The 12,383-nt window shown below is 55.2% G+C and overlaps 5 protein-coding genes across 5 annotated transcripts; 3 read left to right on the top strand and 2 right to left on the bottom strand.

The window, feature by feature from the left end:
- Nucleotides 1–1,089: 1,089 nt before the first annotated feature.
- Nucleotides 1,090–3,445, bottom strand: J3D65DRAFT_613866 (pachytene checkpoint protein 2). Its single transcript, XM_066799157.1, has 8 exons — nucleotides 3,004–3,445; nucleotides 2,883–2,958; nucleotides 2,584–2,833; nucleotides 2,475–2,530; nucleotides 2,321–2,420; nucleotides 2,010–2,268; nucleotides 1,864–1,953; nucleotides 1,090–1,818 (listed from the first exon to the last, which is right to left on the bottom strand). The coding sequence occupies exons 1-8, from the start codon at nucleotides 3,097–3,099 to the stop codon at nucleotides 1,411–1,413; spliced, it is 1,335 nt and encodes a 444-aa protein (XP_066658748.1). The 5' UTR covers nucleotides 3,100–3,445; the 3' UTR covers nucleotides 1,090–1,410.
- A 195-nt stretch (nucleotides 3,446–3,640) lies between these two features.
- J3D65DRAFT_216393 (uncharacterized protein) lies at nucleotides 3,641–5,011 on the bottom strand. The gene is made up of 2 exons (XM_066794539.1): nucleotides 4,832–5,011; nucleotides 3,641–4,754 (listed from the first exon to the last, which is right to left on the bottom strand). Exon 2 carries the CDS (start codon nucleotides 4,544–4,546, stop codon nucleotides 3,758–3,760), a length of 789 nt encoding a protein of 262 aa, XP_066658747.1. The 5' UTR covers nucleotides 4,547–4,754; nucleotides 4,832–5,011; the 3' UTR covers nucleotides 3,641–3,757.
- Nucleotides 5,012–5,396: 385 nt separating this feature from the next.
- On the top strand, nucleotides 5,397–6,565 carry J3D65DRAFT_613856 (UMP-CMP kinase-like protein). Its single transcript, XM_066799156.1, has 2 exons — nucleotides 5,397–6,008; nucleotides 6,068–6,565. The coding sequence occupies exons 1-2, from the start codon at nucleotides 5,687–5,689 to the stop codon at nucleotides 6,382–6,384; spliced, it is 639 nt and encodes a 212-aa protein (XP_066658746.1). The 5' UTR covers nucleotides 5,397–5,686; the 3' UTR covers nucleotides 6,385–6,565.
- A 166-nt stretch (nucleotides 6,566–6,731) lies between these two features.
- Nucleotides 6,732–8,025, top strand: J3D65DRAFT_613852 (proteasome component C1). The gene is made up of 5 exons (XM_066799155.1): nucleotides 6,732–6,839; nucleotides 6,896–6,961; nucleotides 7,015–7,173; nucleotides 7,234–7,560; nucleotides 7,609–8,025. Exons 1-5 carry the CDS (start codon nucleotides 6,837–6,839, stop codon nucleotides 7,936–7,938), a joined length of 885 nt encoding a protein of 294 aa, XP_066658745.1. The 5' UTR covers nucleotides 6,732–6,836; the 3' UTR covers nucleotides 7,939–8,025.
- A 468-nt stretch (nucleotides 8,026–8,493) lies between these two features.
- J3D65DRAFT_600200 (histidine phosphatase superfamily) lies at nucleotides 8,494–9,981 on the top strand (the record flags this gene model as incomplete). Its single annotated transcript, XM_066797956.1, has 5 exons — nucleotides 8,494–8,530; nucleotides 8,587–8,629; nucleotides 8,747–8,846; nucleotides 8,868–9,102; nucleotides 9,488–9,981. 5 exons carry the CDS (start codon nucleotides 8,494–8,496, stop codon nucleotides 9,979–9,981), a joined length of 909 nt encoding a protein of 302 aa, XP_066658744.1.
- Between the last annotated feature and the right edge of the window lie 2,402 nt (nucleotides 9,982–12,383).

Raw genomic sequence — 12,383 nt, 5'->3', positions numbered from 1 at the left:
GGGACCACGAACGCCGATGGTTTGCGGGCGCGGGATGGCGGTGATAAAGTAAGCGGGCGTGTAACCGGGTTGGTGCTGGCAGAAGGGCTGTCAGAGCCGCGCTACTGCAGTCTGCTTGTCAGCGCAAAGAGTTCATGACCGGTCAAATGCGCCGCCATTGGGCTGCACAATCAGCCCTCGGGCACCACTGTGCAGCGCGGGCGAGGCCTGAAGAGAGAAGAGCGAGACGAGAGACGTACCTGGTGATACGCACTGGACAACGTGCGGGCGTTGCTGGAGCAGAGAGTCTGGGGAATGCCAGGCGGGTGCGGCTGCGGATCCCGAGATATGGACCGACGATGGCGGCAGAGTCGCTTCGGTCTGCGCAAGAATATGTAGCTGCGGTTGAGGGCCGAGTGCAACATTTGTCTCGGACGGATGAGTGGTGTCGCGGTCTCGCTTCCTTGTGCGAAAGGCTCTGCTGTGCGACGGCGGGCTGCCCTGCCGAGCGGAGTGGGAGAGGAGGGAGAAGAAAAGGAAGAGCAGGCAAGCAACTTCAACAACACCTTGCTCCGTCGGGCAGGAATGGCTCCTCCCGCTCAGTTATACTCGCGCCTGGCCCCCTTTGCAAGGAGTCATAACCAGACAACCTTGCATTTCAACCGACATGTCTCGACACTGTTAGCGCTGTTGGACGTTGGCCGTCCTCTCGCAGGCGAATACGTGTCAGGCCATGACGCCAGGGGCCACGCTCTCTTCCTCTCCCACAACCACAATCGCCACAGGGGAGACGCGGTTGGGCGCCGCCAGCCCGCCCGTCGCAACGGCACGCCGCTCCAGCTCGGCTCGGCCCATAACGAGCCTCCTATCAAGCCCTCGCACGCCTCTTCTGCTCATCAGCCCAAGACCTCTCGGGCACCACTGCCCAACTGTCAATGCAGCTCGCCACGCTACCTGTCTGCGTCTTTCACCACACCTGCGGGAACGTGCCTCCTCTTGACGAATGCCATCCACTGCTGCGGCGGGAGAAATCGGTAGCTTCGTCCAGACACCTGCTACAGCCCGCCGGCCCACGTCGTGACCGGCTCTGAGCATGAGGAATCTGCATGCCTTTGGTCAAGATCCATTCGTGCGCTTGTCCGGCCCTGCTGCAACCAAGACTGACTGACTGTATGACATGCTGCAGCGCATATATCCGGTGCTGTCAACTCAGACGCCGCCCAAGCTGATCCACTCTCCGCACTCCTGCCTACTGATGCGGGAACATGTGCCGGGAGGCCATCCGGAAGGGTGTACTGCAGAATTTTGTAGCCTGCTTCACATTGCCCATAAACTGCACCATTGCCATCGGTGACCTGTCATACTCGTTTCCATTTTGGTCCTGAAACTGGCCCCTTTCCCGCCTTTTTCTAGGTCAAGCACAGCATTTCCTTAGATATCCATCATTGCCCTTTCCAGAGCATCTAGGAGAGCACCCAGTTCCACGGGATTGGAGTAGGTGTACATGGCCAGCGCGTTTGCAGGCAACCGACGCAACGCCCGACCACTCATCCCCTCGCACCTCTCCGATATTTTCCATAGCCTGATTGCAGGGCTACTGTGACCCTCCGGGTCGTCCTCATCATTCCATCCAGAACAGAGAAGCAGTTGTGCTGCGGATGGGAACCAGTGCCCGCCGTCTTCGAAAAACTCCTTGTCCTGGCCGGAAACTTCAAGTGGCGTAAGAATTCGGTTACGAATGAGCTCGTTCAGGCTGGATCGAAGGATCTCGTATATTGCTCTTGACTCTGGATTGGGCACCAGCTGCTTGATATCGACGCGGTCCATGAAAGCAGAGTCCTATGACTGTTAAGAGGAGCTGACATTCATCTCCAGAGCACTCACAAGCGCATGTACCAGATTGCTTGTGCAGAGCACCACAATATTAGAGCGATGTCTGAGACGGTCGAGCGCAGTAAGGAGTTGGTTTGTGGCCTGAATGTTCCTTGGTCAGTTTTCTGGGTTTCCGCACTAGGACTAGCCTTCCAAACCCTCATGGCATCCCCACACTCCGATCCATTCGCAGATTTGTCGCGAGCTGCAGTCAAGGTCTCGACCTCGTCAATCAAGACGCATACGAAGGAAGTCTCGTCGCGTGCCATCTCCTCGAGCTTCTCAAACATTTTTGACAGCAGCTTCGCGCTCTCCCCGAACCATTTACTCAAAAGGGACTGTGAGCAAATCTCAACGAGCTTTCCATGCGTGAAGTAGCTCCCCAAGCGGATGGTGAGTTTTTGGGCCAGTCCGCGGCTTTCACAGTATCAGCGTCCTGCAAAATACCAGAGACACTTCAAGACTGTACCACAGAGTTGTCTTTCCGGTCCCGGGCGGCCCGTGAAGAAGCATGAGCCCATTCCAATTCATCAATGTGGCATTGAGCCCCGGTGTCTGGACCATCGAGACTTTGGAAAAAGTGAGTAAGCTCGGGAGCTTGATTGTTTGGGTCTGGTACTCACTCATTCGGGTAGTGAAATGCAGCAATCGAGTATGCAGGGGCTTCGTGAACACCAACCTGGAAAGAGTCAGCAATCGGGCCATCCCTAAGATGAACTGGGAAAAACGAACGACTCCCAGTCCCCATCAAGCGAAACACTTGGAAGCGCTGTGACTCGTAGCTGCGGATCACTGGAATTTTCATCATCCTCAAGGCCTAGACTCGCCATCGACACATCCTGTTCGATAAGCTCGAAGGCTTGCACGTCCAGTCGAACGTCTTTTAAGTCGTGCACTTGTTGTGGATCATCTTCTTCAGTATCCACGCATGTGTACTCGACGGCGCTAATCGATTCGATGTTTTCTGCGTGCATCAAGTTTTCTGTCGAAGACGGTGAGCGAGATTCTCAGCAGTCTGATGTGAGTAATACCGTAGCCTAGGATTTCCTGACCAACGACGATGGCGGTGTACTTGCGCAAAAGCCATGAAGAAACCTCATCTCTAATCTGCTGTCGTAAGCATAGCATCGGCAATCAAAGACATTACCCTACCAAATCGGTGCGGACGAAACAATCTGCGGAGTTTTTGAGGCGAACTTCCACATGCAGGAGAGGCTTTTGGACCCTGGAAGGTGTAGTTCCCATCATTTCGAACCCTCAATTTGGTCTCTCGATTGGCTCGAGCAGACGAAGCTATGACAGCTCGACTTTGGAAGGCCCGAGAGACTTGGGATTGCCGGCGATGCGAAGTTGTCAGGTTGTGGAGAGTGAGCGGGTGCATCTGGACATGTAAGGCTTGCGTTGATTGGGGCGTGGGAGGACTGCGGTCGTTGGGTGTAAGGTTGCTGAGCTCTGGGCAGGCGAAGAACACATTTGGGGGACGATGGCAGCGCCTGCCTTCCTTGGTAGTCGGTCCCTACGACGGAAGGCACCCGGCACTCAGGCTCTCCCCGATTCCCGTCGCTTGGGAGCGTCCATTGACACTGGCTCCGAGTCAATTACTCAACGCTGTCATTTTGATGTATCTGTCTCTTGGCGGGCTGCAGCGAGAATCCGTTCCAGCATCCAATTGAGGTAATCCATTTATCCAACGCTTCCATTGGAGATTTTTATCGCTTTATTGAATCTCCCTTGGAGCCGCCCACTCAAGCTCTTCTAGACGCAGTATCTCTAAATATTGCGACTCCGCCTTTTTGAAATCCACCAGGGCGTCCGCATCAATCCACCCCATCATCCGCCTGCGCAAAGCTTCCGCAAATGCGACATGCAGCCGAATCGAAGCATCATTGCGAGCTGATGGTGTCAGCTACTGCAAATGATAGCCCCACAGTTCGATTTGTAGGTTGGATAGGCAACCGTTATATGCTGGGTGCACACTGGAGTTACTGTTTCTGATTGACGGGCGAGTTGTACCAAAAGCCAGTATGGATTGAGCCCAGGTTCGAGAAAAGTCCAAATGTACGGGGCTGTAGGCCATGCACAGCCAGACCTCCAAATCGCGCAGCCCCGTGAGCCTACTCGCAGCCATCTGCATTGCAGAGAGCCAATTCTTCTCGTAGCGGTCTCTCAAGAACCGTAGCTCAGAATGGAAGTGGGTGCCGCACATCGCTTGGGTAATCTGGACATGTCTGATCAAAGCGAGACTCTCAGAAGACACAGTGGTGATGAAGCAGAGCAGTTTCTTGGATGAGGAGAACATGAAGATGGATCTTGAGTAAAGAAAGCCTCTTGACTCCCAGTAGGTTTGCCTGCAAGTTGAGAGTAGACCGGCGCCGAAGTGTCTTTTCCTGTTGCTCTCCGTTTCCCTTTGTTTTCTGGATGGCTTTGGAGGATTCTGTGGAACATTGATCCAGTGTGACTTGGGACGATCCTTGCGCACGGTTGGAGGGCGTATATTGAAGTCTTGATAGATCCTCGTTATGGTTTCTTTCAGCGAAGGATGAACCTCTTGCTTCGGGTGATGCGCGCTGGTATTGGGGCTAAAGTCGACCTCGAGCGATTTGTCGGGCAGAAAACACTCGTTGTAGATCATGTTGCGGATCTCGCCGGGCAGATCTAAGAATTCGACTTTCTTTCTCTTTGATGTGTGGCCCATTGTGGATGGTACATGTAATGTGGTCGCTTCGGTTTTGTCGTTGCAGTCCAGTGATTTCTAGAGCACAGCCCAATATAAAGGGCGATCGAAGGGACCCCGTTATCTCATCAGGGCTGTGACTCAGTAGCAGCCAGTAAAAGTGATGAGTCGCGCAATTTATCGAGGAACAAATTGAGTGATGTTTGAATGGTGGGGTCTGAATGCGCGGCTACAGAAGACATTCCTGCATCAGTCCATCCTCATTCTCTTTGAAATGACGTCGGAGGGTGCCAGGAGGTGGCTCACTCAGCCAAAGGCATTGTGAAGAGGTGTCCAGTGGATACCTCGATAATAGGCAAAGCTCCCGTACCATGATGGATGGTAATGCCAGCTTCGTCGCTTTCTGACCCGTGGAGACGAAAACCGGTGGGCAGCCATCTGCAGCAGGAGAACGTGTGTGAAAGGAAAACGACGACACTCAATGAAGAAAACAATCTGATTTGCCGTTGTTTTTCTGGGAAGAAATCTCAAATACTTCCCATAGGCTTCTATCGAGTGGCTGCTTGCGCTTGCTACGCCTGATGAATGGTCCCGGGAAGGCAGGAAACATGAATTGACCGTGCAAGCGAGCAATCGGAAATGATCAGCGACTTGCCTCAAGTACACAGTGCCGACGGAAAGAAAAACCAAGTGATGCAAAGTGTTTGGGAGAGGGACGGTCAAGCCCCCGCTGGCTCGCTGGCCGGTGTGTTGCGGTTGTTCCACGGCCCGACCCATCACGTTTCAGTGGACGGACTGCCGTGCTGCGGTGGTGGCCGCCAATCTCGAACGCCCCAGCGGCGTCCTATATCGACCCCCCTCAATCTGTTCCCACTATGATCACCCCCAAGTCTTCTCGTCTCCTTGCAGGAAACCCTTACACCCCTACTACTTTAACTCCAGTCCGCCAGTTCTCTCACAGCTCCCAGCTCGCTCGCCAAGCACCTGGTCGTCCGCGTCACTCGCAATACAGTCCCATCCGCATCCTCCCCTTCGTCCTCATCCTCGGAGTCGGTACCTTTTTATTCACGCAAATCGTAAAGCAAAGACGAGGAACCGCTCCCCCCACCAATAGCACCAGCCGACCTCTATCGTAGTCTCGCAAGACGTCAGCACACAACAATGTCGGCCCAAGAGCTCCTCAGTCGCACCAAGCCGATCTTTGACCCGGCCGACATCACTGTCATCTTTGTCCTGGGCGGCCCTGGTGCTGGAAAGGGAACACAATGCTCCAACCTGGTACGCGACTATAGCTTCAAGCACCTTTCTGCGGGTGACTTGCTGCGTGAGGAGCAGGACCGACCTGGTAGCGAGTTTGGCGAAATGATCAAGACCTACATTCGCGAGGGCAAGATTGTTCCTATGGAAGTCACCATCAAGCTGCTCGAAAACGCAATGCTGGCCGCGATAGAGAAGGAAAACAAGAAGAAGTTCTTGATTGACGGTAAATTTGACACAGGCTCATATGGATGGTCCACGGACCGTTACTGATATGCTTTCCAGGCTTCCCCCGCAAGCTTGATCAGGCGCATGCCTTCGAACGCGCCGTGTGTCCATCCAAGTTTACGTTGTTCTTCGACTGCCCCGAGTCTGTCATGGAAGAGCGCCTGCTCAACCGTGGCAAGACTTCTGGTCGTGCCGACGACAATGAAGAGAGCATTCGCAAGCGTTTCAAGACTTTCATCGAGACTTCCATGCCCGTGGTGGATGAGTTCGCGTCTCAGGGCCGCGTGGTCAAGGTCGAGGCGATCAAGACGCCCGAGGGAGTGTACGAGGAGGTCCAGGTTAAGCTCGCTGAGAGGGGCATCCAACTTGCTTGAGAAGTTTGGAACCACTGCGTTTCAAATCATAACCAACAAATCTCGGACATTGTGCAGGAATAGAGCGGACTGGCAGAGATCTAGAGGACACATTAATTTAAGCATATTGTTACCACTCTTGGATCTTGCATGTGGACTTAGAGCACGTATTTTTGCATGTCGAACGAGATATCTACGATTCAAATTGAAATCCTTCGCTGTGAGCATTGCTCCGGAGGGCTTGACCTCCCTTGCCTCTGGATTGCGATGATGCCAAGATCGAGATAAGATTAGATCTCTGAAGCTCGGGCCACGCACCAGCTACGCGCAGCTCGGAGGAAGCCTTGGAGCTCCGTTACAACCACATCCGCATCATCACCTACGCCTTCCAACCCTCCCATCCTCCACCCCCGCCTTTACCAACCCGTCAAGGAATAAATCTCTCAGATACCTGGTGAAGTCGTCTAGCAAACATGGTAACACCTCTCAAGTCTCAATTTGAGGTCTACGCTAACGTGTCGCGCCGCAACAGACGTCGATAGGTACCGGCTATGATCTCTCCAACTCAGTCTTCTCGCCCGACGGCCGCAACTTCCAGGTACAGCGCCCGCCGATCCACTCCTCCTCTGCCCCCTACTCACTCTCGATTAGGTGGAATATGCGACCAAGGCGGTGGAGAACGGAGGCACTGCCGTTGGCCTGAGGTGCAAGGACGGAGTTGTGCTGGCCCTCGAGAAGATTGTCACCAGCAAGCTGCTGAAGAAGGGAGCCAACAAGCGCATATCGACAGTGGACCGTAACATCGGCATCGTGAGTCTACCAACCAGCAACCCCATGTGGTGAAACGACGCGCTCACGGTTGACGTTAAGGTTTCCTCTGGTCTTGTTCCTGACGGACGTCACTTTGTGTCACGAGCTCGGGACGAAGCGGCCGAGTGGAGAAGGATGTACAAGGCCCCGATCAAGACGGCCGCTCTTGCTGGTCGCATGGGTAGCTTCGTTCAGGCATACACGCTCGTCTCCTCCGCACGGCCCTTCGGTGTCACATCTATCATTGGTGGCTGGGATAGCGAGGCAGAGGTGCCAGTGGACGGTCAGGTCGGCTCTGGCCCTACGACTGGATCCGGCGGCAAGAAGGAGGGCGTCAAGCACGGCGGACCGTACCTCTACATGGTCGAACCGAGCGGTCTGTACTGGGTGAGTGCACTCTCAACGCTGCCCAAGTAGCTCAGCTGACAACGACAGGGATATTACGGTGCTGCCACTGGCAAAGGCAGGCAAGCCGCCAAAGCCGAGCTTGAGAAGCTCAACCTCCACGAGGCCAACCTTTCGCTCGAGCAGGGTGTCAAGGAGGCTGCGCGCATCATCTACTTCGCCCATGAAGACAGCAAGGACAAGGAGTTTGAGTTGGAGATGACCTGGATCAGTACAACCGACGGTCCGACCAAGGGACGTCACGAGGAGGTTCCCAAGGCACTGAGGGAAGAAGCCGAGAGGTTGGCGAAGAAGGCTCTTGAGGGTGATGACGACGAGGAAGAGGAGGCCAGGCCCGAGGGCGACAGGATGGAGGAGTAAGACTTCTACAGAAACGTAGGCAGCGGAGGCTTGTGCAGGTCGGGACATGATTGAATGCATAATAGAGATGGTCCAGTTCACCGTAGACGGCCCTCCCATGTTCTTTTGCTTGCCTGATCATCCATCCACCACCCCGTGAAATCAGAATCGCACCGAGAAGTACACAGTGGATGTTGACGGAGAAAATCGAAGATGACTTCTCTTGTCGGCGCCTGTCAGCTCCAGTCCGATTACATCAGCGCTTTGGCTTCAACCTTAGGATAGGAAGCAGCTGCGCACGAAACCCAAACAACACTCTTATTGAATATTCCAATTCAAGGGAAGATCAATACCCCACGATACCCCACGATACCCCCTCTGGAAGAATTCTATAGCTGAGCGACAGCAGCAGCGCCATCCGACAGGATCGCCAGCCTTGCTGCATCCATTGCCGCCCCACTGTCTTCAAGACGTCCACCACCTCGATTGTGCGCAACAACACATCCTTACAGTACTGATACTGCTTCGGATAGCATCAAAACCTTTGCAGAAGCTGAGCACACAGCGGAGAGCACCATGCCCCCGACACTCATCCTCATCCGCCACGCAGAAGGTGAGCATTCGAAAGTAAAAACCCACTTTGTAAAGACGTACTAATCACGACCACAGCGCTGCACAATGCAACTCAGGGTGGGTGCTCCTGGCTACATCGGTGTGTAGTCGCATCATCTCCGACCAAAAAACAACTTCAACTTTTCAATCTCCACCGATGCAGTTGTGGTGGTTGAGTTGGGGATGCGACTGAACCCTTCTTCCCTGTCCTCCTCAGTCCACCAAGCCAGCCTTCCCCCAACCGCGATCCTGGCCTCCATCCCGTTGCACCCTTCCAACCCCCTCTACCTAATACATCCCTGCCTGCCCAGTCGACCGTTTACCATGCACTTCGATAGCCAGCTAATCCATCAAATCTCGCAGACTACTCACTGCCCGACCCGCCGCTGACGGAGCTCGGAGAGCAGCAATCCGCGCAACTGGGCGAGCATCTGCGCGCCAATCTCCCGCTGGCAGAGCAGGCTGAGCTCATAGTCGTTAGCCCGATGGTGCGCACGCTTCAGACGGCGACTCTGGGACTGCGCTGGTTGATTGAGAGGGGCACGCCTGTGCATTTGGATGCGAAGTGGCAGGGTGAGTTTGAAGTTCCCAATATTCTGACTCTTGTGCAGTCTTGTCTTGCAGGAGTACATTTTTATGCTTATTTACTGTTCTTGGCCTCCCTGTCTTCTCTTCAAATTCTGTGCGAGTTGTGGTGGAAGTTGTGCCATCAAGCAACCAGCATAATTTGATGACATGGTATTGCGGGACCCTCCACGGGATCCGCATGTTTCTTGGCCACCCCCAGCATGAACATGCGAATCATTTACCACTTTCTCTGTTTCATCCCTACCCTTCATGCGCATGACGCTGGCGCCATAGTTCAGTCTTGCGGAAACGGACACCACACTCCCCGCCACACAGAGCAGGAGATCAACAATGAGACCATCAATCAACTAACCAACCGCCCACGCGCTAGAAAACTCGGACAAACCCTGCGACACGGGCTCCCCCGTTTCGGCGCTCCAGCCGCTGTTCCCCTCGCTCGACTTTTCCGTCGTCGACCCGACCTACCCTGACAAGACGTCGCCTTCGCCAAGCCGCAACCCTTACGGCTTCACCCGCCACGCCGTGTTGGCCCGCGGCCAGGCCGGCCTTCGCTGGCTGCGCGCCCGGCCCGAGAAGGTCATCATCGTCGTCAGTCACTCCGGCTTCTTGCGCTGCGGCGTCAGCGCGCGCCGTTACGCCAACGCCGACTACCGTGTCTTCGAGTTTGATGACGACAATACTGACAATGTCGATGGCCTGATCCGCTTGCGCGAGTGGGAGCAGACCGAAGCCGCCGGCGGAGGCATGGGTCGTAGCGAAAAGGGGGTTGCGTCGGTGTTGCCAAGGGATTTTCCCAGGGATATTGCCGCGGCCGACAACGAGGTGGTTGTCCAAGGCGAGGCGACGAGTGAGGTGCCGAACTAGCTCCAGGGACCAGGATGGGTACCACGGGTCATTTCAGACCCCTCGACGACGGATCTTTTTTCAAGATGGAGTTCGGATGCTCAGGACTGGTTGATGGCTAACAGCACACCGTGCGCACGTTGGTTGGCAAAAGGACCATGGTTCCTTACAAGACTAATTGCTGGGATAGAATGGGAGGATTAGAACAGTTCGTAGACAAGGAAGACAGGTGTCAACCAGCAAGATGATGAGCAGCGGGCCAGCCAATTCTTCAACTAGTTACCCCGTCAGTGCAGTCGAATCCAGACCAAACCTTCACCACGCGCGGATCGCCATGAATGTGCAGAAGACCACCTAGCAAAGTAAAAGCCGATCATATGCCCATGAAGGGACATGCGTGGCCAAGGAAGCGCGCTCTAGAAGGCCCATCGAAAAGCCGCCCGCGGGCTGTCCCTCAATCGCCACCAAACCCACGCAGCCGCGGGAGCACGAACACACGGACCGCCATCGACATCTAGTTGTGGCAAAACGCAGGAGCGGGAGGGAAGAGACAGCCAAGCACCGACAATCAAATCCGACATCGATTGCTCAATACATGCGTCCGCCGTAGCCGCTGCAGCGGACGGATGCTCCTTCATGCATGCGTACCAACGTCACATTCGCAGTCCTCTCTTTCGCTTCCTCCTCCTCCACAAAAAGGGGGGGAGAGGGCAGTCGATGAACGAACAATCGAACAAGCGGGCGAACGAATGGCTCGGAGATGCGCCCGCAGATCGCCTTCGTATTCCCGCTTCGTATGTCGATGTATGTGTGCTCCGCCTGCCCTGCCAGCCTGTCTGCCTGCACACTGCACGCTACGTAGGTACCTCGCTACATACCTGCCATGCCACATGAAGACCCTGGTGGTGGTGATGTGATATTATTTCTGGGAACGGAGAGGGGGGGAGCAGAGGAGTGGCCCTCGATGACGATGGTCTTCTGATGTATGACGAGCAATACTTTCGATACTTCGTACTCCTCTGCTGCCACGACATGCATTGCATCCTGCACGCTGCGCGAGGCGTCGATGGCTATAGAACAAGTCGAGAACGCGCAGAGACGCCCGACCACAACGCATGTGGTCCTTTGAACGTATTTTAGGACGAGCAGTGTGACACAAATGCCTATAGAGCACAGGTGGAGAAGTCAGACGAAGGGTGGCGGCCGGAAGCGCGCGAGCGCGCGCATATGGTGGACTGACGGGGGGAAGCTGTCAGCTTTTCGACGGCAAGGTTCCGAATGCTTCCTCTACGCCCACCTGTCTGTCAGCTACAGGGCGCGGGAGGGCTCCGTCACACTCGCACAATGCGAATAGAGGATTTCTTTGTGGACCCGTGTCGTGTAGCCCTCTTGTCTTGAGTAGGGCACTTGGTGAGACGCAATGACGTGCGTTCAAGCCTTCAGGGTTGGGCGGGAGGCCAAAGCTAAACCGCGATGGGGTCCGGGACAATGCCTGGAGCGCAGTTTGCTTTTTTGTCTCTTGCTCGGGAGCATCCAATGGCTTGGGGCATGGCGACGTCATTCATTATTGAAAGCCAGACGAGAAGAGACGACAACTGGTTGGTGGATGGCCCAAAACTTCATTTTCACGTGTTGCCGTCCCTTTTTGTTTTCAGGGTTCAAGACATGTCGTTGCTCAGCCAGGCTACATGTAACTAGCAAGAAAAGGTTCCTTGCGGGCGAAGGACCCGCGGGCGGCGAGCGGCTGGGGAACGCGGTGAGGTAGGGCTTGTTGGCTGCCGTGGTGGCTGAAACTCGACCATCCTCCCGTGACCGCTGCGGTGCGACTCTTCGGTGAGTTGAGAGAGGTGAGGCCGCGGAAATGGCCGCCTAGGTGGTGGAAGCGCTCGGGGCTTGAGGCAGAGAGTGAAAGAAAAAAAAAAGAGGAAAATAGGACGCCGTTTGGCCAGCGGACGGGGATGATCCATTGCCAGGGCCCGTTTTCGCTCGGCCCCCACGGCTGGGAGACCCTTGGAGCTTGCAAGTACTTTCTCTTTCAAAGAGGAGCAGCCATAGGGCTTAGCGACCATCAAGCTTAACTGGCGGCGCTGATTCGCCGTGGTGTGGGCGTCCGCGTGCGGCTGACCTTGGGCGGCGTTCGTGATGCATGCGCCAGAGTGTTGCAATGGGCAGGTGAAGGAAAAGGGAGCGTCTTGGCTCTGTGGCCCGCTCGAAGCGACGGTCAAGTCCGTTCGGTGGACGTGTTGCCATCTTTGGGGCAGTTATTGGACCGGCGGATGATCGTCCGAGGCTTCGCTGGTGGTGGAGCGATGAGCGATCCATCTGGCGATTTGCACAGAGTGGCCTTTTGGGGCGGTCGAACTCTTGCACCGTGCCAGTAGTTTAGTACAGAATATTGAAAGGAGGACGAGGAAAATAGGTAC

Source organism: Phyllosticta citribraziliensis, assembly GCF_038025025.1.
Source record: "Phyllosticta citribraziliensis strain CPC 17464 chromosome Unknown J3D65scaffold_2, whole genome shotgun sequence".
Classification (NCBI taxonomy): domain Eukaryota; kingdom Fungi; phylum Ascomycota; class Dothideomycetes; order Botryosphaeriales; family Phyllostictaceae; genus Phyllosticta; species Phyllosticta citribraziliensis.
Note: the sequence above shows the minus strand (reverse complement) of the source record. Positions and strands in the feature narration are given on the sequence as shown.